Source organism: Oncorhynchus nerka, linkage group LG20 (assembly GCF_034236695.1).
Source record: "Oncorhynchus nerka isolate Pitt River linkage group LG20, Oner_Uvic_2.0, whole genome shotgun sequence".
NCBI lineage: Eukaryota > Metazoa > Chordata > Actinopteri > Salmoniformes > Salmonidae > Oncorhynchus > Oncorhynchus nerka.
Window position 1 is genome coordinate 40,733,467 of NC_088415.1, and position 24,119 is coordinate 40,757,585.

Genomic DNA, 24,119 nt, shown 5'->3' on the forward strand with positions numbered 1-24,119 from the left:
GGGGGAAAAGCATGCGCTAGAGCGCATGCTACAGGTGTTTGTTGCTATATTGACCAGTGAGCTGAGATCAGGTGGGGCTTTACCTAGCAACGACTTACCTGGAGCCAGTGGGTTTGGCGACAAATATGTAGTGAGGGCCAGCCAATGAGAGCATACAGGGGTAGAAGCTGTTAAGGAGCCTTTTGGTCCTAGACTTGACACTCCAGTACTGCTTGCCATGCAGTAGCAGAGCGAACAGTATGACTGGAGTCTTTTTTTCTCTCTCTTTTTTGTTGTTGAATTTTACCCCCTTTTTTCCCCAATTTCGTGGTATCCAATTGTTAGTAGTTACTATCTTGTCTCATCGCTACAAATTCCCGTACGGGCTCGGGAGAGACGAAGGTCGAAAGCCATGCGTCCTCCGAAACACAATCCAACCAAGCCGCACTGCTTCTTAACACAGCACACATCCAACCCGGAAGCCAGCAGCACCAATGTGTCGGAGGAAACACCGTGCACCTGGCGACCTGGTTAGCGTGTACTGCGCCCGGACCGCCACAGGAGTCGCTAGTGCGCGATGAGACAAGGATATCCCTACCGACCTAACCCGGACGACGCTAGGCCAATTGTGCGTCGCCCCACGGACCTCCCGGTTACGGCTGGCTGCGACAGAGCCTGGGCGCGAACCCAGAGTCTCAACTAGCACTGCGATGCAGTGCCCTAGACCACTGCGCCACCCGGGAGGCCCTTGACTGGAGTCTTTGACACATTTTTGGGCCTTCCTCTGACACCGCCTAGTATATAGGTCTTGTCAGAAAGCTTGGCCCCAGTGATGTACTGGGCCGTACGCACTACCCTCTGTAGCGTCAGATGCTGAGCAGTTGCCATACCAGGCAGTGATGCAATCGGTCAGGATGGTCTCAATGATGCAGCTGTAGAACTTTTTGAGGATCTGAGGTCCCATGCCAAGTCTTTTCAGTCCCCTGAGGGGGAAAAGTTGTCGTGCCCTCTTCACAACTGTCTTGGTGTTTTTGGACCATGATAATTTGTTGGTGATGTGGACATCAAGGAACTTGAAACTCTCTAACCGCTCTACTTCAGCCCCGTCAATGTTAATGGGGGCCTGTTCAGCCCTCCTTTTCCTATAGTCCACAATCGGCTCCTTTGTCTTGCTCACATTGAGGGAGAGGTTGTTTTCCTGGTACCACACTGCCAGGTCTCTGACCTCCCTATACGCTGTCTCATAATTGTCGGTTATAAGGCCTACCACTGTTGTGTGTCAGCAAACTTAATAATGGTTTCGGAGTCATGTTTGGCCACGCAGTTGTGGGTGAACAGGGATTACAGGAGGGGACTAAGCACGCATCCCTGAGGGGCCCCAGTGTTGAGGATCAGCGTAGCGTTGTGTTGTTACCTACCCTTACCACCTAAGGGCTGCCCGTCAGTATGTCCAGATTCCAGTTGCAGAGGGATGTGTTTAGTCCCAGGGTCCTCAGCTTAGTGATGCGCTTTGTGGGTACTATGGTGTTGAACCCTGAGCTCTAGTCAATGAACTGCATTTTCACATAGGTGTTCCTTTTGTCCTGGTGAGAAAGGGCAGTGTGGAGTGAGATTGAGATTGTGTCATCTGTGGCTCTGTTGGGGCGGTATGCGAATTGGAGTGGGTCTAGGGTTTCCGGAATGATGGTGCTGATGTGAGCCATGACCAGCCTTTCAAAGCACTTCATGGCTCCCGACATGAGTGCTACAGGGCGGTAATCATTTAGGCACGTTTCCTTCGCTTTCTTGGGCACAGGGACTATGGTGGTCTGTTTGAAACATGTTGGTATTACAGACTCGGTCAGGGAGAGCTTGAAAATGTCAGTGAAGACACTTGCCAGTTGGTCCGTGCATACACGGAGTACTAGTCCTGGTAATCTGTCTGGCCCCATGTCTTTGTGAATGTTGACCTGTTTAAAGATCTTGCTCACATCGGCTATGGAGAGCGTGATCACACTGTCGTCCGGAACAGCTGGTGCTCTCATGCATGCTTCAGTGTTGCTTTCCTCGAAGTGAGCATAAAAGGCATTTAGCTCGTCTGTTAGGCCCGCGCCACTGGGCAGCTTGTGGCTGGGTTTCCTGTTGTAGTCCATAATAGCTTTCAAGCCCTGCCACATTCGACGAGTGTCAGAGCCGGTGTAGTAGGATTTATTCTTAGTCCTGTATTGAAGCTTTGCCTGTTTGATGGTTCGTCTGATGGCGTAGCAGGATTTATTTTAAGCGTCCGGACTAGCCTTAAGCTCGGGGCGGATGTTGCCTGTCATCAATGGCTTCTGGTTGGATGATATGTACGTACGGTCACTGTATTTAAGATTGTTTTACTGTTAGCCTATTCGAGGACAGAACCAACCTTGCTCTTGCTTGCTTAATTTAAAATACAGCATTGGCCAAATTGACAGGTGGGGAAAAGTTTGAAAGGTGGGAGAGGTCAATGATGTGATCTCATTTGTAGGACGCGATGGACCAGTATAAAAATAAGATCTAAGAGTTTACAACCATTAGTCAAATAGAATTGATCTGAAAACGTCTTGAGAAACAAGCATGGCAGGCCATCGTAAATCAACATTCTAAAATGTAATAATATGAAGAAAGGTCATTTACAGTTAGCTGGCGTTCTAGAACCTAGTGCTTCTGTTCCAACCTTAAGCCTAACATCCTTGAGAAGAAGAGCTAAGACATCCTGTGTGTGTCTACGCCTGTATGTCTGTGTGTGTGTGTGCGCGCGTGTCTGTGTACGCTCATGCTTCCGACCTCCGTGTGTTTTGTTCCAGGTGGGCTCGTTGGTGTTCCCTGCAGCGGCGGAGGGCCTGTTCCCAGCAATCGGGATGCACTCTCTGGGAGAGGAAGTGAGGCTGGACCTCCAGGCAGAGTGGGACATGGAGGAGGCCGACAGCATCATGATGGTGGACAGCCACGAGGACGACTGGGGACGTCTCTACGACATCAGGGTCACTGGCACGGTAAGGAGTAATACAGAACAGCGTCCTCCCATTCTGCCACTCCCTTTTTATGCTGCTGGAATGACTGCGCTCTCTCTCACACACACACACACACACACACACACACACACACACACACACACACGCACACACACGCACGCATGCGCTCACACACACCTGCATTACTGCCCTTGTCTTTCTGTAACCACTTCAACGTAACACAACCAACAGGCCACAAGGGCACAAGCTACTGAATGGCCAGTTTTGGAGGAACATGCATGGCCAACAGATGACTGACATGTATGAAAAAGACGAACAGCACTCGCAAATGAAGTATTAGGTTTTATATAGTTTTATTATCAGCAGGCACAATGGACAAGTTTTGGCCAACAAGCCTTTTTTCCAGACGATTGACAATTGTTTTAGACATGTAGGTATCTGGTGGCTGTTACTGGAAGTGGTTGCAGGAATGGGGATTTGAAGAGAGGTTTTGCCCCAATTATGACTTCCCCCTCCCTGCCCTAGCTTCTTGACTCCACAAGACCTTGGCAAACAGTAAAACTGTGTCAATTAGTGATGTTGTTAGCTGGCACCTTCCCACTTGCATTTGTGCATTTGTGTGCCAAGGTGCCGTTGATTGCGACAGCCAGTAGTGGGTGTCAGGATGGATTTGGCTGCTGTTTCTGTTAGTTTCCCAGCAGTGTTTAGGAAAGTTAAGAAAAACGGTAACATCCTGGATTATGTTTGTGTTGTGGGTACGTAGATCAGACCCCCCTCATCTCTAATACGGAGAGATTCAAAGAATCCAGGTTATATATGTTGATACTAGAGGCATGCGGGCGGGCGCGCGCACACGGGTTGACGTGACAGATTTGTTTATCCACAGGTCGTGACACCTCCAGTTGAGACGACTGAGAGAGACCATCATCTGTAAGTGGTAAGGGTAGACTGAGGTCATAAAAGAGGGTCTGCGGGTTAAGACAAACTATTTCTGAGCTCTGCTTTCCTGGACTAATGCTTGGCAGTGGCACGGAACGGGATGGTACGAGCCAAGGCCTGGCAGCTCACCAGGTTGTAAAAATTCAATAAGGGGAGTAGCGGGACTCCAAGGAATCTTTTACTCCGTCTCATGTGGTCGGAGGTTTTCACAGCTGGGGTGTTCAGCTGTGTTTGTGTGTGTCCTGCAGGCGACCATTTTGTTTAGTTCCTTTTTTTGTGTCTTACTTTAGGAGCAAGTGAGTAAAGTAGCCCTCATCAACATGAGGAGAGGGTGTTGATGGTGGTTCTGTTGATGCTGGAAACAGATAAGGGCGAGTTTTGACAAGCTCAAGGTCTTTTCGGGTGGAGATCTGAGACTGGTCTCTTAGGTCTTTTAACATGACATTACAACCATCCTCTTCACACGAAGACTAGTACAACAGTTGTTTCTGAATCTGAACAGACCCGGGTTCAACTAATATTTGTTTCATTTCAAATACTTTGAGCTGCACTTGAAAGAGCTTGCCTGGCTCTCTAAATAACCTACTTGGAATATCAGGGCGATAGTTGCACTTTAATAGCCCTGGGTGGATCTCTGTGGGTTTTTAGTTTCAACATTCAGCAAATGAAAACCAATACTTCAAACTTGTATCTCTTTTGGTGAGAAGCAAACCTCTCTCTCATGATGTGTTAACAATTGTTCCGTAAAAAACACCTGGCTAGTCTCATAGTTTTCTAAACAGTGTGTGTGCGTGCGTCAGACGTGTGTGTGTGGGGGGGGGGGGGGGTTTCCCCCCACATGTCATGTTAGTCCCTCCGTTGATTGAGAGTATTAATCTGATGTATAGTAATTAGAAGCCATGCAAATACTATCCCTCTTTCGTATGTACTGTAGCTATGCAACGGAGCTTTCCAGTGAAAGTTTCCGATGACATAGCTATACAGTTTGTATCGCGGATGGGCGTCTTATCATTTTATACCACTTAGGCCTACATTATTGTACCGTATTCTTTCCTGGCATTGTTTACTTTGTCATTATCACCATTTGTAAACTTTCCCACAGAATGGAATACTTCTATGTGTTGTTATTCAAAACTATAAAAACTGTTCTGATTCTGAATGATAACCGTCCTAACAGATGGTGGAAAAGGAACAAAGAATTATGATGCCTTCAGAATGTATTCCTACTCCTTGACTTATTCCATATTTTGTTGTTACAGCCTGAATTCAAAATGGATTAAAACATTTTTTTCTCACCCATCTATACACAATACCCCATCATGAAAAAGTGAAAACATATTTTTAGACATTTTTGCAAATGTTTTAAAAATGAAGTACAGATATGTAATTTACACCCCCGAGTCAATACTTTGTAGAAGCACCTTTGGTGGTGATTACAGCTTTGAGTTGTCTAGGGTATGTCTGTATCAGCTTTGAGTTGTCTAGGGTATGTCTGTATCAGCTTTGAGTTGTCTAGGGTATGTCTGTATCAGCTTTGAGTTGTCTAGGGTATGTCTGTATCAGCTTTGAGTTGTCTAGGGTATGTCTGTATCAGCTTTGAGTTGTCTAGGGTATGTCTGTATCAGCGTTGAGTTGTCTAGGGTATGTCTGTATCAGCTTTGCACTTCTGGATTTGGGAATTTTCTCAAGCTTTGCTAAGTTAGATGGGGAGCAGCAGTGAGCATCAATCTTCAAGTCATTCCACAGATTTTCAATGGGATTCAACTCTGGGCTTTGGCTGGGCCGCTCAACGACTTTAACATTCTTGTTCTGAAGCCATTACCAGCATTGCTTTGGCTGTATGCTTGGGGTCATTGTCCTGTTGGAACGTAAATCTTCACCCTAGTCTAAGGTTGTTTGCACTCTGAAGCAGGTTCTCATCAAGGACTTGCCTGTATGTGGCACAATTCATTGTTCCCTTTATCCTTACCAGTCTCTCATTCCCTGCTGCTGAAAAGTTGCTGCCACAACCATGCTTCACGGTAGGGACAGTGTTAATTGATGATGAGCTATGCCTGGTTTTCTCCAGACATTGCTCTTTGCATTTAGGCCGAAGAGTTACATTTTTGTCTGATCAGACCACAATCTTTTGGCTTATGATCTCAGTCTTTCACATGCCTTTTTGCAAACTCCAGGCGTGGTGTTGTGCCTCTTTCTCAGGAGTGGCCTCTGTCTGGCCACTCTCCCATAAAGCCCAGATTGGTGAAGTTCTGTAGAGACATTTGTCCTTCTGGCAGGTTCTCCCATCTCAGCCAAGGAACTCTGTAGTTCTGTCAGAGTGGTCAGTGGGTTCTCGATCACCTCCCTAACCACGGTCTTTCTTGCCCGATTGCTCAGTTTGGTCGGACGACCACCTCTAGGCAGAGTTGTTCCATATTTTTTCAATTTCCCAATGATGTGATTTTTATGGGGCTTGAATTGAGAAGTGCAAAGCCACAGAATGCAGAGTAGTACAATGGTGATGGCACTGACTTGCCTTCCATGGAGTCCTTGTCTTTGAACACTGTTTACATTGCAGTTGGCGGGATGGGCGCCCCTGTTTAGATAAGTGGGTATCAGATCCCAGCTGTTTACCAACTGTCAGCATCAGGCCTGTCGAGCAAAACCCTAAACCCATCCACCACAAGTTTTCATCTCTATAATAACATAGGCTATGTCCTCCATTTTCAAATGTACATTGCTGTTATAGTTTATGTTCTTGAGATAAACTGAGTCAAACTCATAGAATCAATGTAATAGAAAAGTTATCATACATATATTATATTATAGGGTGGTCCAATTCTGCCCAACTTCTTTTCCGATGCAGTGTATGTGTGTGTGTGTGTGTGTGTGTGTGTGTGTGTGTGTGTGTGTGTATACAGTTGAAGTCGGAATATTACATACACCTTAGCAAAATACATTTAAACTCAGTTTTTCACAATTCCTGACATTTAATCCTAGTAAAAATCCCCTGTCTTAGGTCAGTTAGGATCACCACTTTATTTTAAGAATGTGAAATGTCAGAATAATAGTAGAGAGAATGATTTATTTCAGCTTTTATTTCTTTCATCACATTCCTAGTGGGTCAGAAGTTTACATACACTCAAATTAGAATTTGGTATCATTGCTTTTAAATTGGGTAGCCTTCCACAAGCTTCCCACAATAAGTTGGGTGAATTTTGGCCCACGCGCTTTTTCAGTTCTGCTCTGTGATGGCCACTCCAATACCTTGACTTTGTTGTCCTTAAGCCATTTTGCCGCAACTTTGGAAGTATGCTTGGGGTCATTGTCTATTTGGAAGACCCTTTTGCGACTAAGCTTTAACTTCCTGACTGATGTCTTGAGATGTTGCTTCAATATATCCACATAATTTTCCTACCTCATGATGCCATCTAGTTTGTGAAGTGCACCAGTCCCTCCTGCAGCAAAGCACCCCCACAACATGATGCTGCCACCCCCGTGCTTCACGGTTGGGGTGGTGTTCTTCGGTTTGCAAGCCTCCCCTTTATCCTCCAAACATAACGATGGACATTATGGCCAAACAGAGCTATTTTTGTTTCATCAGACCAGAGGACATTTCTACAAAAAGTAGGATCTTTGTCCCCATGTGCAGTTGCAAAATTTAGTTTGGCCTTTTTATGGCGGTTTTGGAGCAGTGGCTTCTTCCTTGCTGAGCGGCCTTTCAGGTTATGTCGATATAGGACTCGTTTTACTGTGGATATAGATACTTTTGTACCGGTTTCCTCCAGCATCTTCACAAGGTCCTTTGCTGTTGTTCTGGGATTGATTTGCACTTTCCGCACCAAAGTACGTTCATCTCTAGGAGACAGAACGTGTCTCCTTCCTGAGTTGTATGACGGCTGCGTGCTCCCGTGGTGTTCATAGTTGCGTACTATTGTTTGTACAGATGCACGTGGTACCTTCAGGCGTTTGGAAATTGATCCAAAGGATGAACCAGACTTGGATGTCTACATTTTTTCCCCAGAAGTTTTGACTGATTTCTTTTGATTTTCCCATGATGTCATGGGAAACTGAGGCACTGAGTTTGAAGGTAGGCCTTGAAATGCATTCACAGGTACACCTCCAATTGACTCAAATTATATCAATTAGCCTATCAGAGACTTCTAAATCCATGACATTTAGCTGTTTAAAGGCACAGTCAACTTAGTGTATGTAAATTTCTGACCCACTGGAATTGTGATAGTGAAATAATCTGTCTGTAAACAATTGTTGGAATAATTACTTGTGTCATGCACAAAGTAGATGTCATAACCGACTTGCCAAAAATATAGTTTGTTTATCAAGAAATTTGTGGAGTGGTTGAAAAATGAGTTTTAATGACTCCAACCTAAGTGTATGTAAACCTCCGACTTCAACTGTGTGTGTGTGTGTAGATACCTACCTACGTATGTATTAGAGGTCGACCGATTATGATTTTTCAACACCGATACCGATTAATCGGCCAATTTTATTTATTTATTTGTAATAATAACAATTACAACAATACTGAATGAACACTTATTTTAACTTAATATAATACATCAATAAAATCAATTTAGCCTCAAATAAATAATGAAACATGTTCAATTTAGTTTAAATAATGCAAAAACAACGTGTTAGAGAAGAAAGTAAAAGTGCAATATGTGCCATGTAAGAAAGCTAACGTTTAAGTTCCTTGCTCAGAACATGAGTGTCACGCCCTGGTCTAAGTATTTTGTGTTTTCTTCATGTATTGGGTCAGGCCAGGGTGTGGCATAGAGTTTTTGTATTGTGGTGTGTTTTGTCTTGGGATTTTGGAATGTGTGTATAGTGGGATTGTAGCTTAGTGGGGTGTTCTAGGAGAGTCTATGGCTGTCTGAAGTGGTTCTCAATCAGAGGCAGGTGTTTACCGTTGTCTGATTGGGAACCATATTTAGGCAGCCATATTCTTTGGTTGTATTGTGGGTGATTGTCCTGTGTGTCTTGATGTCCTGGTTAGAGGTTAGTAGACACTTGTATAGGCTGTTTTCGGTTTTCGTTTTGTAGTGTTAGTGTTTTGTTGTGTGTTACGTTTGTTTATTAAAGATGAATCACAATAGACACGCTGCAGTTTGGTCCGACTCTCCTTCACCATTAGAAAGCCGTTACAATGAGAACATATGAAAGTTGGTGGTTCCTTTTAACATGAGTCTTCAATATTCCCAGGTAAGAAGTTTTAGGTTGTAGTTATTATAGGAATTATTGGACTATTTCTCTCTCTACGATTTGTATTTCATATACCTTTGACTATTGGATGTTCTTATAGGCACTTTAGTATTGCCAGTGTAACAGTATATCTTCCATCCCTCTCCTCGCCGCTACCTGGGCTGGCACCAGGAACACATCGACAACAGCCACCCTCGAAGCAGCGTTACCCATGCAGAGCAAGGGGAACAACTACTCCAAGTCTCAGAGCGAGTGATGTTTGAAACGCTATTAGCGTGCATCCCGCTAACTAGCTAGCCATTTCACATCGGTTACACCAGCCTAATCTCGGGAGTTGATAGGCTTGAAGTCATAAACAGCGCAATGCTTGATGCATTGTGAAGAGCTGCTGGCAAAATGCACAAAAATGCTGTTTGAATGAATGCTTACGAGCCTGCTGGTGCCTACCATCGCTCAGTCAGACTGCTCTATCAAATCAGACTTAATTATAACATAATAACATTAATATGTTATTTATATTATAATATGTTAATTATAACATTAATATGACCATTAATATGGTCAAATCCAGAAACTATCATTTAGAAAACAAAATGTTTATTCTTTCAGTGAAATACGTAACCGTTCCGTATTTTATATAACGGATGGCATACCTAAGTCAAAATTTTACTGTTATATTGCACAACCTTCAATGTTATGTCATAGTTACGTAAAATTCTGGCAAATTAGTTCGCAATGAGCCAGGCGGCCCAAACTGTTGCATATATCCTGACTCTGCGTGTAATGAACACAAGAGAAGTGACACAATTTCACCTGGTTAATATTGCTTGCTAACCTTTCTTTTAGCTAAATATGCAGGTTTTAAAATATTTAGTTCTGTGTATTGATTTTAAGAAAGGCATTGATGTTTATGGTTAGGTCCAAGTTGGAGCAACGACAGTCCTTTTTCGCAAATGCGCACCGCATCGATTATATGCAACGCAGGACACGCTAGATAAACTAGTAATATCATCAACCATGTGTAGTTATAACTAGTGATTATGATTGATTGTTTTTTATAAGATAAGTTTAATGCTCGCTAGCAACTTACCTTGACTTCTTACTGCATTCGCGTAACAGGCAGCCTCCTCGTGAGGCAGGTGGTTAGAGCGTTGGACTAGTTAACCGTAAGGTTGCAAGATTGGATCCCCCGAGCTGACAAGGTAAAAATCTGTCGTTCTGCCCCTGAACAAGGCAGTTAACCCACCGTTCCTAGGCCATCATTGAAAATAAGAATGTGTTCTTAACTGCCTTGCCTCGTTAAATAAAGTTGTAAAAAAATAAATATAGAATTGGCAAAATCGGGGTACAAAAAATACCGATTTCCGATTGTTATGAAAACTTGAAATCGGCCATTCCGATTAATCGGTCGACCTCTAGTGTGTGTGTGTTTGTTTGTTTGTTTGTACCAGTCAAAAGTTTGGACACACCTACTCATTCAAGGGTTTTTAAAATAATTTGTACTATTTTCTACTTTGAGGTCAAAGGAATTGTCCGTAGAGCTCCGAGACAGGATTGTGTCAAGACACAGATCTGGGATAGGGTACCAAAAATGTTTTGCTGGATTGTTGGTCCCCAAGAGCAGAGGCCTCCGTCATTCTTAAATGGAAGAAGTTTGGAACCACCAAGACTCTTCCTGGCCAGGCGGACAGCTCTAATCTGAACAATCAGGTTATTTCATAGTTTTGATGTCTTCACTATTATTCTACAATGTAGAAAATTGTAAAAATAAAGAAAAACCCTTGAATGAGTAGGTGTGTCTACATTTTTTGACTGGTCTGTCTCTGTCTGTCTGTTATTCTTGGGGCAATAGGGGATTGCTCAATTCCCTTAATGTCATAATATTACATCATTACTGATTTATTGAACACCTTTTGTCATGGTTTTTAATGGAAGGTACACAAAACAGACAGAACACGTATTGTGTAATCCATATAAATCAGTTTTGACTAATAGACTAAAACTCCCAATTGAAATAAGACTTAGGTAATGTTATAAGTTGCATTGTCCGTCCCCATGCTCTTGCTCCTGTATGCTTGGTCTTGTGAGGAGGCATTTGGCTGGCTGTGCTGTGTACGTGCTGCTTGATACAAATGCAAGCAGCCAAATCCCTCTCTCCCTGTTGCCACAGCAGCGGCTGTCCCCACCAAGCTAATCCCCCCCCCCCCCCCCCAGCATAGTGCTGCAGAGGGCTGGGCAGCACCTCAGTCTGCTGCTGGAATGACTGAGCTCACACACACACACACACACACACCTCGCTTACATGCACGCATGCACATACACTTGCATGGCTGCCACTGTCTTGCTGTTGTCACCAACATAACACCGTTTTCTATGCTCCCTGACTCTAGCTTTCATTTTGGTGATTATCAGCGAGCTGGACACAGTCAAGTAACTATATGAATGTAGGTTCATTTCTACATAGTTTTCGATTTGGTTTTATTCATTTCAAAATATATTGAGTTTGTACCCCCCCATCCCCATAATGTTCTGGCTAGACACTTTTACACTTACGGTCCGTGGGCTGCATTGGGGAAAGGGGGATACCTAGTCAATTGCACAACTGAATGCATTCAACTGAAATATGTCTTCCGCATTTAACCAAAACCCTCTGAATCAGAGCGGTGCCGGGGCCTGCCTTAATCGGACGTCATCGGCACCCAGGGAGCAGTTGTCGTGGGTTAGCTGCCTTGCTCTTGGGCAGAATGGCAGCTTTTCTTCCCACCTTGCCAGCTCTGGGATTTGAACCATCTTAACTGTTAGGCTATCTGCCACCCGCATTTGTTTTACTATCCTTGTGGGGACCAAACAATTGATTCCCATTCAAAATCCTATTTTCTCTAACCTTAACCCTAATTGTAACCATAACCGTAAACCTAACCCCTAAGCCTAAAATATCATTTCTCCTTGTGGGGACTTGTGAAATGTCTCCTTGTCAGAATGTTCTTTGCTTTACTAACCTTGTGAGGACTTCTGGTCCCCACAAGGATAGTAAAAACAAAAAAACACACCCACACACATACTCCTGAAGTTTTAAATGGGCTGACTAGTATTAAATCCCAAGTTATTCTTCTTAGTGTGTCAATTAATCTAAGAAAGATAAAATCATCATGTCTTTTTGCCCCTTCCAGGTTCCCCCACCTAAACTTGAGCAGCACATAGAATATATTCTATCATCTGTGCTGGTCTCCAGCCAACACATGCACTTCTCCATAGAGTTCTATCTGAACCACCAGTCATGTTATTTCCATTTGCTAGAGGAGCTAACACCCTTCTAAGGTTGCCTGGTTCCTTCCTTGGAGGAACAGTTGTCATGCATCCCATCATGATACTGTTTGATCTGCTGAAGTTCATCAGTTTCCCATAAACTGTGTAATTCCCCTGTTGAGAACCACTAGGCAGGCAGACACTGCAGGCAGTGGCACCGACCGGAGCGTCCTCTGACTGTCTCCACGATGGGAACAGAACAGCGTGAGAAAGTGTGTGTTTGTGAGATTGAAAGGAAGCTCTGATGAATACTGTATGTGGGGGGTTTAGGCAAGGCCGGGCCAACCTGCTTCTTTAACTAGACGTCTCATTGAAAACTGCCGCTTAAGTCTGCATCATTTCTGGGAAATGTCCTAGATGGCGAGAGATATCTCACACGAACGACAGTGAGACAGATTAAGAATTTTTTTGATTTAACTAGCCAGCTACAGTTGAAAGTAAGACTGAGACTCTTGATGATATTCAAAATATTGGTTCTGGTTTATCATAGTTTAGCCGAGTTATTAGTTAGTTGAGCTGTTCTACACACTTTTTCCTATATAGTGCACTACTTTTGATGGTCATCAGGGTTCTGATCAAAAGTAATGCACTATATAGGGAATAGAGTGCCATTTGGGGTGAAACCACAGACAATCGAGATGTTTCTTCTCTTGTATGTTCCATTTATTCTCTTTAGCCCTTTTGGAAAAAACAGCATAGACCACCATGAATTTTAAGCTGGTCAGTGCTGGTCTGACCAGCATGGGTCTCGCTGGTTCTGCAAGCCAACCAGCATGGTCTAACTGGTTGTGTTGGCTGACCAGCATTCATTGTGTTTTCAACTTACTGTTGAGAGTTAGAATAGTAGATTGAACGAAGTGCTTTTTTAAAAATTTGTTTGTGCATCAGTAGTTTTTCTCATGACAGTCACTCAATTAGCCCATGTCATTTTGAAGTTAGTCTAGTGTCCAAATTAGAGGTCGACCGATTAATCAGAATGGCCGATTTTAATTAGGGCTGATTTCAAGTTTTTATAACAATCGGAAATCGGTATTTTTGAGCGCCGATTTTGCAGATTTTTAAAAATGTATTTTTTTTATACCTTTATTTAACTAGGCAAGTCAGTTAAGAACACATTCTTATTTTCAATGACGGCCTAGGAACGGTGGGTTAACTGCCTTGTTCAGGGGTAGAACGACAGATTTTCACCTTGTCAGCTCGGGGGATCCAATCTTGCAAACCCTTTAACTAGTCCAACTCTATAACCACCTGCCTCTCGTTGCACTCCACGAGGAGACTGCCTGTTACGCGAATGCAGTAAGCCAAGGTAAGTTGCTAGCTAGCATTAAACTTATAAAAAAACAATCATAATCACTAGTTATACCTACACATGGTTGATGATATTACTAGTTTATCTAGCGTGTCCTGCGTTGCATATAATCGATGCAACGCTGGGGGATGATTTAACAAAAGCGCATTTGCGAAAAAAGCACAATCGTTGGACGACTGTACCTAACCATAAACACCAATGCCTTTTATTAAAATCAATACACAGAAGTATATATTTTTAAACCTGCATATTTAGCTAAAAGAAATGCAGGTTAGCAGGCAATATTAACCAGGTGAAATTGTGTCACTTCTCTTGCACGCAGAGTCAGGGTATGTGGAACAGTTTGGGCAGCCTGGCTCATTGCGAACTAATTTGCCAGAATTTTACGTAATTATGACATAACATTGAAGGTTGTGCAATGTAACAAGAATATTTAGACTTAGGGATGCCACCCGTTAGATAAAATACGAATGGTTCCGTATTTCACTGAAATAATAAACAATTTGTTTTCGAAATGATAGTTTCCGGATTCTACTATATTAATGACCAAAGGCTCATATTTCTGTGTGTTATGTTATAATTAAGTCTATGATTTGTGCGTTTTGCCAGCAGCTCTTCGCAAGCACAGCGCTGTTTATGACTTCAAGCCTATCAGCCTTATGGCTGGTGTAACAGATGTGAAATGGCTAGCTAGTTAGCGGGGTGCGCACTAATAGCGTTTCAAACGTCACTTGCTCTGAGACTTGGAGTAGTTGTTCCCCTTGCTCTGCATGGGTAACGCAGGCTTCGAGTGTGGCTGTTGTCTATGTGTTCCTGGTTCCAGCCCAGGTAGCGGCGAGGAAGCTATACTGTTACACTGGCAATACTATAGTGCTTATAAGAACATCCAATAGTCCAAAGGTATATGAAATACAAATGGTAAAGAGAGAAATAGTCCTATAAATACTATATTATCTACAACCTAAAACTTCTTACCTTGGAATATTGAAGTCTCATGTTAAAAGGAACCACCAACTTTCATATGTTCTCATGTTCTGAGCAAGGAACTCAAAACGTTAGCTTTTTTTACATGGCACATATTGCACTTTTACTTTGTTTTTGCATTATTTAATTCAAATTGAACATGTTTCATTATTTCTTGGAGGTTAAATTGATTTTATTGATGTATGATATTAACAATTCAGTATTGTTGTAATTGTCATTATTACAAATAAATAAATAAAAATAGGCCGATTAATCGGTATCGTCTTTTTTTGGTCCTCCAATAATGGGTATCGGTGTTGAAAAATCATAATCGGTCGTCCTCTAGTCCAGATATCTAAACTTGTAGGAATTATGGTTGAATAACCGACCGGGGGGCACCAAGTCACTCACTCAGATATTACATTACAAACTGCAAACATTTATCTCCACCCTATGGCAAAATGTTTAGATTTGCAGAAAACTTGCTTTAAAACTACAAAATGTTTGTGCTTGCAAGGTGGGGGGGGGCCGAACCAAATTTCGCTTAGGACCCTCAGAAGGCTAGGGCCGGCTATGACTGCATGTGTGGGCATGGATGTGCTTACACAGACCCTCGAGCAACTGCGCCCCCCCCCCCCCAGAATTTTTGGGGCCCCGACCCCATAAAAGTTGCTCATCCCTGACCTAAACCATTTAAACTGGAACAACCATTTCAGTAACGGATAGGATTCGTTTTTTATCTTTTGTGAAGCATAAGATAAATGTATTGATTTAATCAATCAATGTAAATGCAGAAACAGATTTTGTAACCATTTTTAAAAAATGTAACTGCAATACATTTACTTGACTTAAAGGAAAATTCACCGATGCTCTTTTTCAAAATATACACTACCATTCAAGATTTTGGGATCAGTTAGAAATGTCATTGTTTTTGAAAGAAAAGCTTATTTTTTTGTCCATTTTTAAAATACCATCAAGTTGATCAGAAATACAGTGTAGACATGGTTAATGTTGTAAATTACTATTGCTGATTTCTATTGAATTTTTATGGAATATCTACATAGGTGTGTACAGAGGCCAATTATCAGCAACCGTCAATCCTGTGTTCCAATGGCACATTGTGTTAGCTAATCCAAGTTTATAATTTTAAAAGGCGAATTGATCATTAGAAAACCCCTTTGCAATTATGTTAGCACAGCTGAAAACTGTTGTTCTGATTTAAAGAAGCAATAAAACTGTACGTTAGACTAGTTGAGTATCTGGAGCATCAGCATTTGTGGGTTTGATTACAGGCTCAAAATGGCCAGAAACAAAGGACTTTCTTCTGAAACTCGTTAGTCTATTCTTGTTCTGAGAAATGAAGGCTATTCCATGAGAGATATTGCCAAGAAACTGAAGATCTCGTACAACGCTGTGTATTACTCCCTTCACAGATCAGCGCAAACTGGCACTAACAAGAATAGAAAGAGGAGTGGGAGGCCCCGGTGCACAACTGAGCAAGAGGACAAGTACATTAGAGTATCTAGTTTGAGAAGCAGACGCCTCACAAGTCCTCAACTGGCAGCTTCATTAAATAGTACCCGCAAAACACCAGTCTCAACGTCAACAGCACCTCCTCCCAGCTGCCCACTGCACTGAGGCTAGGTAACACGGTCACAACCGATAAATCCATGATTATCGAAAACTTCAACAAGCATTTCTCAACGGCTGGCCATGCCTTTCTCCTGGCTACTCCAACCTTGGCCAACAGACCTGCCCCCCCCCCCCCCCGCAGCTACTCGCCCAAGCCTCTCCAGGCTCTCCTTTACCCAAATCCAGATAGCAGATGTTCTGAAAGAGCTGCAAAACCTGGACCTGTACAAATCAGCTGGGCTTGACAATCTGGACCCTCTATTTCTGAAACTATCCGCCGCCATTGTCGCAACCCCTATTACCAGCCTGTTCAACCTCTTTTTCATATCGTCTGAGATCCCCAAGGATTGGAAAGCTGCCGCAGTCATCCCCCTCTTCAAAGGGGAGACACCCTGGACCCAAACTGTTACAGACCTATATCCATCCTGCCCTGCCTATCTAAGGTCTTCGAAAGCCAAGTCAACAAACAGGTCACTGACCATCTCGAATCCCACCGTACCTTCTCCGCTGTGCAATCTGGTTTCCGAGCCGGTCACGGGTGCACCTCAGCCACGCTCAAGGTACTAAACGATATCATATCCGCCATCGATAAAAGACAGTACTGTGCAGCCGTCTTCATCGACCTTGCCAAGGCTTTCGACTCTGTCAATCACCATATTCTTATCGGCAGACTCAGTAGCCTCAGTTTTTCTAATGACTGCCTTGCCTGGTTCACCAACTACTTTGCAGACCGAGTTCAGTGTGTCAAATCGGAGGGCATGCTGTCCGGTCCTCTGGCAGTCTCTATGGGGGTGCCACAGGGTTCAATTCTCGGGCCGACTCTTTTCTCTGTATATATCAATGATGTTGCTCTTGCTGCGGGCGATTCCCTGATCCACCTCTACACAGACGACAACATTCTGTATACTTCCGGCCCGTCCTTGGACACTGTGCTATCTAACCTCCAAACGAGCTTCAATGCCATACAGCACTCCTTCCGTGGCCTCCAACTGCTCTTAAACGCTAGTAAAACCAAATGCATGCTTTTCAACCGTTCGCTGCCTGCACCCGCACGCCCGACTAGCATCACCACCCTGGATGGTTACGACCTAGAATATGTGGACATCTATAAGTACCTAGGTGTCTGGCTAGACAGTAAACTCTCCTTCCAGACTCATATCAAACATCTCCAATCTAAAATCAAATCTAGAGTCTGCTTTCTATTCCGCAACAAAGCCTCCTTCACTCACGCCGCCAAACTTACCCAAGTAAAACTGACTATCCTACCGATCCTCGACTTCGGCGATGTCATCTACAAAATAGCTTCCAATACTCTACTCAGCAAACTGGATGCAGTTTATCACAGTGCCATCCGTAATGTTACTAAAGCAACTTATACCACCCACCACTGCGACCTGTATGCTCTAGTCAGCTGGCCCTCGCTACATATTCGTCGCCAGACCCACTGGCTCCAGGTCATCTACAAGTCCATGCTAGGTAAAGCTCCGCCTTATCTCAGTTCACTTGTCACGATGACAACACCCACCCGTAGCACGCACTCCAGCAGGTGTATCTCACTGATCATCCCTAAAGCCAACACCTCATTTCTCCGCCTTTTGTTCCAGTTCTCTGCTGCCTGTGACTGGAACGAATTGCAAAAATCGCTGAAGTTGGAGACTTATCTCCCTCACCAACTTCAAACATCTGCTATCTGAGCAGCTAACCGATCGCTGCAGCTGTACATAGTCTATCGGTAAATATCCCAACCAATTTTACCTACCTCATCCACATACTGTTTATATTTATTAACTTTTCTGCTCTTTTGCACACCAATATCTCTACCTGTACATGACCATCTGATCATTTATCACTCCAGTGTTAATCTGCAAAATTGTAATTATTCGCCTACCTCCTCATGCCTTTTGCACACAATGTATATAGACTCTTTTTTTTCTACTGTGTTATTGACTTGTTAATTGTTTACTCCATGTGTAACTCTGTGTTGTCTGTTCACACTGCTATGCTTTATCTTGGCTAGGTCGCAGTTGCAAATGAGAACTTGTTCTCAACTAGCCTACCTGGTTAAATAAAGGTTAAATAAAAATGTAAACAAAATTTTAAAAAACAGTGAAGAGCCGACTCTGGGATGCTGGCCTTCTAGGCAGAGTTACAAAGAAGAATCCATATCACAGACTGGCCAATTAAAATAAATGATTAAGATGAGCAAAAGAACACAGATACTGGACAGAGGAACTCTGACTAGAAGACCAGCATGGTCTTTGTCTTGTCGTATTTGGTGTGTTACTAGTAGGCCAAAAATTCACACAGGTACATTTCATCCACCTACATTTCAAAGCGCAGTGATGATTGTACCTTATTTCCAAAACATTGGGTAGAAATATGTACCATCGGAGCTCTAAAGTACGACAAAATATTTTGCTGTGCGACTTGGAGTTTTATTTTGGGAGCAAAATCTCCCAGAAAATAATTTTTGTAATGTTAAGGCTTTGCTCTACCCTTGTTTCCTGCTACCCTAGAGAAACAAATGAGTACTACAGCAAAAATGTCTTACTTCCAGGTCAAAAGATCTGACCCAAATTACCGGCGCAACATTTATATCTTAGATCTTATGATCCCTTCGGATCACAGGGACTGCATTTTACATTCATAAACCATGTCGTTGGCCGTTCTAAAACTGGCGACGTCGTTAACTATTTGTTTACACTTTGTTCAGTAATGTTACCTCATTGGCTAGCTATCTAACAACCTGGCAACTTTACCAGTTTATGCAAACATTTGGGGGCACAGAAATAAAGGAAAAGGAATACCTTCTTCAGGAGATCAATGATCATAGCAATGAAAGAATGATAGATCTCGTGTACCTGACGTTTTTAAAGAAACAGTGTACCATTTTCAGTGTATTGCATCCCAATAGGAAAATAGTAGAAATCAAATATTCCACAAATGATTTCTTAATTACAATGACCGGTAATTGTATCAAAATGTTTCACTTTTATAATAAACCAATGTATTTACAGTGTTACATATTAGTTTCTAGGGCACAACGTGTGGTTCAAAAGTAGCTAGAATTCGTATTGCCCCCCCCCCCATTAATCTACACACAATACCCCATAATGACAACGCAAAACGTTTTTAATACATTTTTGCTAATTTATAAAAAATAAAACTTAAATATCATATTTACATAAGTATTCAGACCCTTTACTCAGTACTTCGTTGAAGCACTTTTGCCAGCGATTACAGCATTGTGTGTTCTTCGGTATGACGCCTCACGCTTGGCACACCTGTATTTGGGGAGTTTCTCCCGTTCTTCCTCTGTCAGGTTGTATGGGCAGCTTCGCCGCATTCAGAGACTTGTTCCAAAGCCGCCACTCCTGCGTTGTCTTGGCTGTGTGCTTAGGGTCGTTGTCCTGTTGGAAGTTTAACCTTTGCCCCAGTCTGAGGTCCTGAGCGCTCTGAAACAGGTTTTCATCAAGGATCTCGCTGTACTTTGCTCCATTCATCTTGCCTCGATCCCGACTAGTTTCCCAGTGCCTGTTGCTGAAAAACATGCCCAATGCGTGATGCTGCCACCACAATGCTTCACTGTAGGGATTGTGCCAGGTTTCCTCCAGACGTGACGCTTGGCATTTGGGCCAAAGAGTTGATCTTGGTTTCATCAGACCAGAGAATATTGTTTCTCATGGTCTGAGAGTCTTTAGGTGCCTTTTGGCAAACTCCAAGCGGACTGTCAATTGCCTTTTACTAAGGAGTGGCTTCCGTCTCTACCATAAAGGCCTGATTTGGTGGAGTGCTGCAGAGATGAGAGAAACTTCCAGAAAGACAACCTTCTCCACAGAGGAACTCTGGAGCTCTGTCAGTGACCATCGGGTTCTTGGTCAAGTCCCTTCTCCCCTGATTGCTCAGTTTGGCCGGGTGGCCAGCTCTAGGGAGAGTCTTAGTGGTTCCAAACTTTATCCATTTAAGAATGATGGAGGCATCTGTTCTTGGGGACCTTCAATGTTGCACAACATTTTTGGTACCCTATCCCAGATCTGTGTCTCGATACAATCCTGTCTCTGAGCTCTACGGACGATTTCTTCGAACTCATGGCTTGATTTGTGCTCTGACAAGTGTGGGACCTTAAATAGACAGGTGTGTGCCTGAGCTCAATTTCGAGTCTCATAGCAAAGGATCTGAATACTATTGCAAATAAAGTATTTTAGTTTTTTATTTGTAATACATTTGCAAAAATAAATAACTTTTCACTGTCATTATGGTATATTTTATGTAGATTGCTGAGTATTTATTATTTATTTAGTCCATTTTAGAATAAGGTTGTAACATAAGAAAATGTTGAAAAAGTCTAGGTGTCTGAGTACTTTCCAAAGGCACTGAATCCCCACTTGGTGCTGGATTCCAATAGGAATTAGACATCACTTTGCAAGCCATCATAATGTGACTTGATGCTGGTACGCTGGTGACCAGATAAACAACAGCAGGGACGTCTCATCGCTCTGTTTTTCTGCAGAGGAAATAAAACGGTCTGCGTTCATTTGTTTCCCAGCTATCACCACAAAACTATTAGAAGCTCCTCTCTTTCATTGGAGGTAGCTAACATTCTCTCTTCTCTTTCTCTTGCCCCCTACCCCCTCCCTGGAGCTAACAGCAAGAAGCTTCTGCTGCAGGCAATTATGGCCTTAATATCACATCATGTGGGGAGTAGGTGTGTGTGCGTGCAGTTGAAAAATGATATCAAGGTCATTCCTGGCCCCAACTGGGCGATTTTTGCTAAGGGAGGATTTCTTTAAAAAAAAAGTTTTTACACTGACTCACTTATGTGAGACTTATGTCACAACGTGTAATAATGACTTTCTAAACACCTTATAGGTAACAGCTGCTTCTTTTCTTTTGAAAGAAAGTTACTCTGCTCAACTTCCACTCAGAAGTAGAAGGAAGATATTAAAGGTGGAAAGTGGAAACCATGTAGGAGTCATGCATGAAAGGGATGGGAGTGGATGACACAGAAAGGGATGGGAGTGGATGACACAGAAAGGGATGGGAGTGGATGACACAGAAAGGGATGGGAGTGGATGACACAGAAAGGGATGGGAGTGGATGACACAGCCCCCCCCCCCCTTTTTTTGCCCCACTAAGTACAAGTGAACTAACACTCGCATTTTACTTTTCTCCCACTTACTGACTTCGCTGAGCTATTTTATTGAGGAGAAATGTACTTACTATGACTGTGAAATTTGGTTGTCCCACCTAGCTATCTTAAGATGAATGCACTAACTCTTAAGTTGTTCTGGGTAAGTGTCTTCTAAAATGTAAATGTACAGCCAAAGCCAAATTAAAGGTTTCTCTTCATCTGCAGTGGGGCCATGACTGTCTGGTGTTGTTGTGTTGAGTACATCCGGAAGACGGCTTATAAGAAAATGTTTTAAAACTCTTTAAAAGTCACTACTTCAACTTTTCAAATAAGAAGTATCCCTCTGTGGGCCTTTCTTTGGCTCTTCAACCACAGGAAGGTGATGGATGTAAGAGACCACACCATAGGCTACGAAGCTAGTGTTGCTTTCTATACTGTGGCAAGCAAAGCCTGTGTTTTGATCCCTGTCCTCTTGCAGGTTCTCCTTTTATCTAGGCCTACTCCACTGTCCACATCACTTCAATATCTTCACACGCCATAGACATAGGACCAGAATGGTCATTCCTTTCAAGTCAACGCTCTGTGATGGGAGGACCAGCGTTCGTTCTATGCTCTACTTCATTATATTTCTATGTTCCACACCACCTGCCATGTAGACCTACAGTTCACCTGACACACAGTCGATGCAAACAGACTTTGGAGTCGTTGTCCTGAGTGAGTGATTGATTTAATTGGGTGCAGTAGAAAAAATATTCTCACACTCCCTCTCTCTCTTTCTCTCTCTCCCGCTCTCTCAGACCTTCACAGCCTCACCCCAGTGTGTGTTCAAAACATTCCTCTGAATTTGACATCTGTGGTGAGTTTATTTACCAAGTGATAGTGAGGGAATGAGTGATTGATTGATTATTTCTATTTTTGGAGTGTTTTGATTCTGCGGTATGTTGACTCAGTTTCAATTACACACTTTCAGGTGCTGCTGTATTGCTTCAGCACAGACAGCGCGGCCTGCGTGCCAGCTTTTTGGCCATACCCAACACTACTGATAGAAGGCTATCAATGGTCTGTGTCAACATGATGGTTGTGTTTTGGTCAGTCAAATCCATTTTTATTTGTCACTTGCTCTGAATAAAACGGGTGTAAACCTTACTGTGAAATGCCCTTAACTAACAATGCAGTTAAAGAAAGAAGTTAGAAGATATTTACTAAATAAAATAGAAATAGTACAAAAATAGCAGCAGTGTAAAAACAAAAGGGAGGGTGGGCCTTGTCAATGTAAATAGTCCATGATCCTCTTCTAGTTTATTTGGGATAAATTGTCTGTATGATTGATGGATAGGTAATTTGGTAGGCAACTGGTGAGTAATCGTCTGATTCATGAATTGCACCCTATTCCCTATTTAGTGTAGTTACTACTTTTGACCAGAGCCCTGGACCGTTGTCAAAGTAGTGCATTAAATAGGGAATATGGTGCCATTTTGGGGTGCAGTAGAACATTTTACACAGGCAGCACACAGTGGCAGCCAAACAGGTACCAAGCCCAAGCGGGCTGGTTGGGAGGGAGAGGCCCGCTAATCTCCTATGTTTCTTCCAAATGCCTCCAGGAGTGACAGGAAATACCCCCCTCCCCCAACCACACACACACACACAACCTACCCCTACCACCAGCCCTGACACCACCACCCCGGATGGTGCCATGATCAGAGAGAGAGAAAGGCAAGAGATGGAGAGTGAGAGAGAGTGAAAGGGAGAGCAGAGAGAATGACTGCAGGCATCTGTCAGCACTCTCACTGAAGCATGTTCCAAGCTGCTGGGAGGGAGAGCTGATTAAAACCTCTCTCTCGCTCTCTCTACCTCTCTTTCTCTCTCTCCATTACTCAGCATCACAGAGGCGGGAAGGTGTGACAACACACTCGCTGCAACTCCCTCTCCCCCTCAAAATAACAGCTACTGTCCAGGCATGAAAGTTGAAGAGGTTGAGGAGAAGGATAAGATGGCAGCGAGAGAACAAGAAAGGACAGTCTAAAAAACAAGATTGTAAAGAAGTGGGTACCCATTAATGTAGGGCAGGCCTGTGAGTTGAGGACACAAGACAAGACAGGGCACTAATTTTTTTTGCAACTGGCCAGACAGACAGTAATGGAATTAATTGTGTTCTTTTAAAGGGAAGATTGTTTTATTATTTTGTCAGATGCCTGACTACATGTCTTTCATGTCTGAGTTTTAGGACGTGCGATAACCAGATTGTGACTTGGAAGATTAAAGGTATTTGCCAATAAATTCACATTTTTCAGATGATCAACTTTCACGATCCCTGTCCACTTTAAATATAGCTTTCATGTGCAGATTCCCTTCCAGACTGTAGCATCTGGGTCGTCAGCAGTATTATACAGGTAACTGCCAGAATAAAGGTAACACCGACAGTGTCGTAAGGCGTTGGGGCACCACGAGCCAGAACAGCTTCAATGCACCTTGCCATAGATTCTACAAGTGTCTGGAACTTTATTGGAGGGATGCGACACCATTCTTCTACAAGAAATTCCATCATTTGGTGTTTTTGTTGATGGTGATGGAAAACGCTGTCTCAAGGGGCCACTCCAGAATATATTGTTGACAGTTTTCACGTTGAGAGTGGAGTTTGACAAAGTTGGTCCTGGCCTGTGTTTGTCCTTTCTCACTTGAT

The 24,119-nt window shown here is 43.1% G+C and overlaps 1 protein-coding gene across 3 annotated transcripts in view; it reads left to right on the forward strand.

Annotated features, from left to right (window-relative positions):
• spryd3 (SPRY domain containing 3) overlaps positions 1–24,119 on the forward strand; it is a 104,877-nt gene that overhangs the window by 48,014 nt on the left and 32,744 nt on the right. For all 3 annotated transcript variants that reach the window (XM_029622580.2, XM_029622582.2, XM_029622581.2), the window contains exon 6: positions 2,790–2,978. In XM_029622580.2, the coding sequence (XP_029478440.1) occupies positions 2,790–2,978 (189 nt within the window). The remainder of the gene's footprint in view (positions 1–2,789; positions 2,979–24,119) is intronic.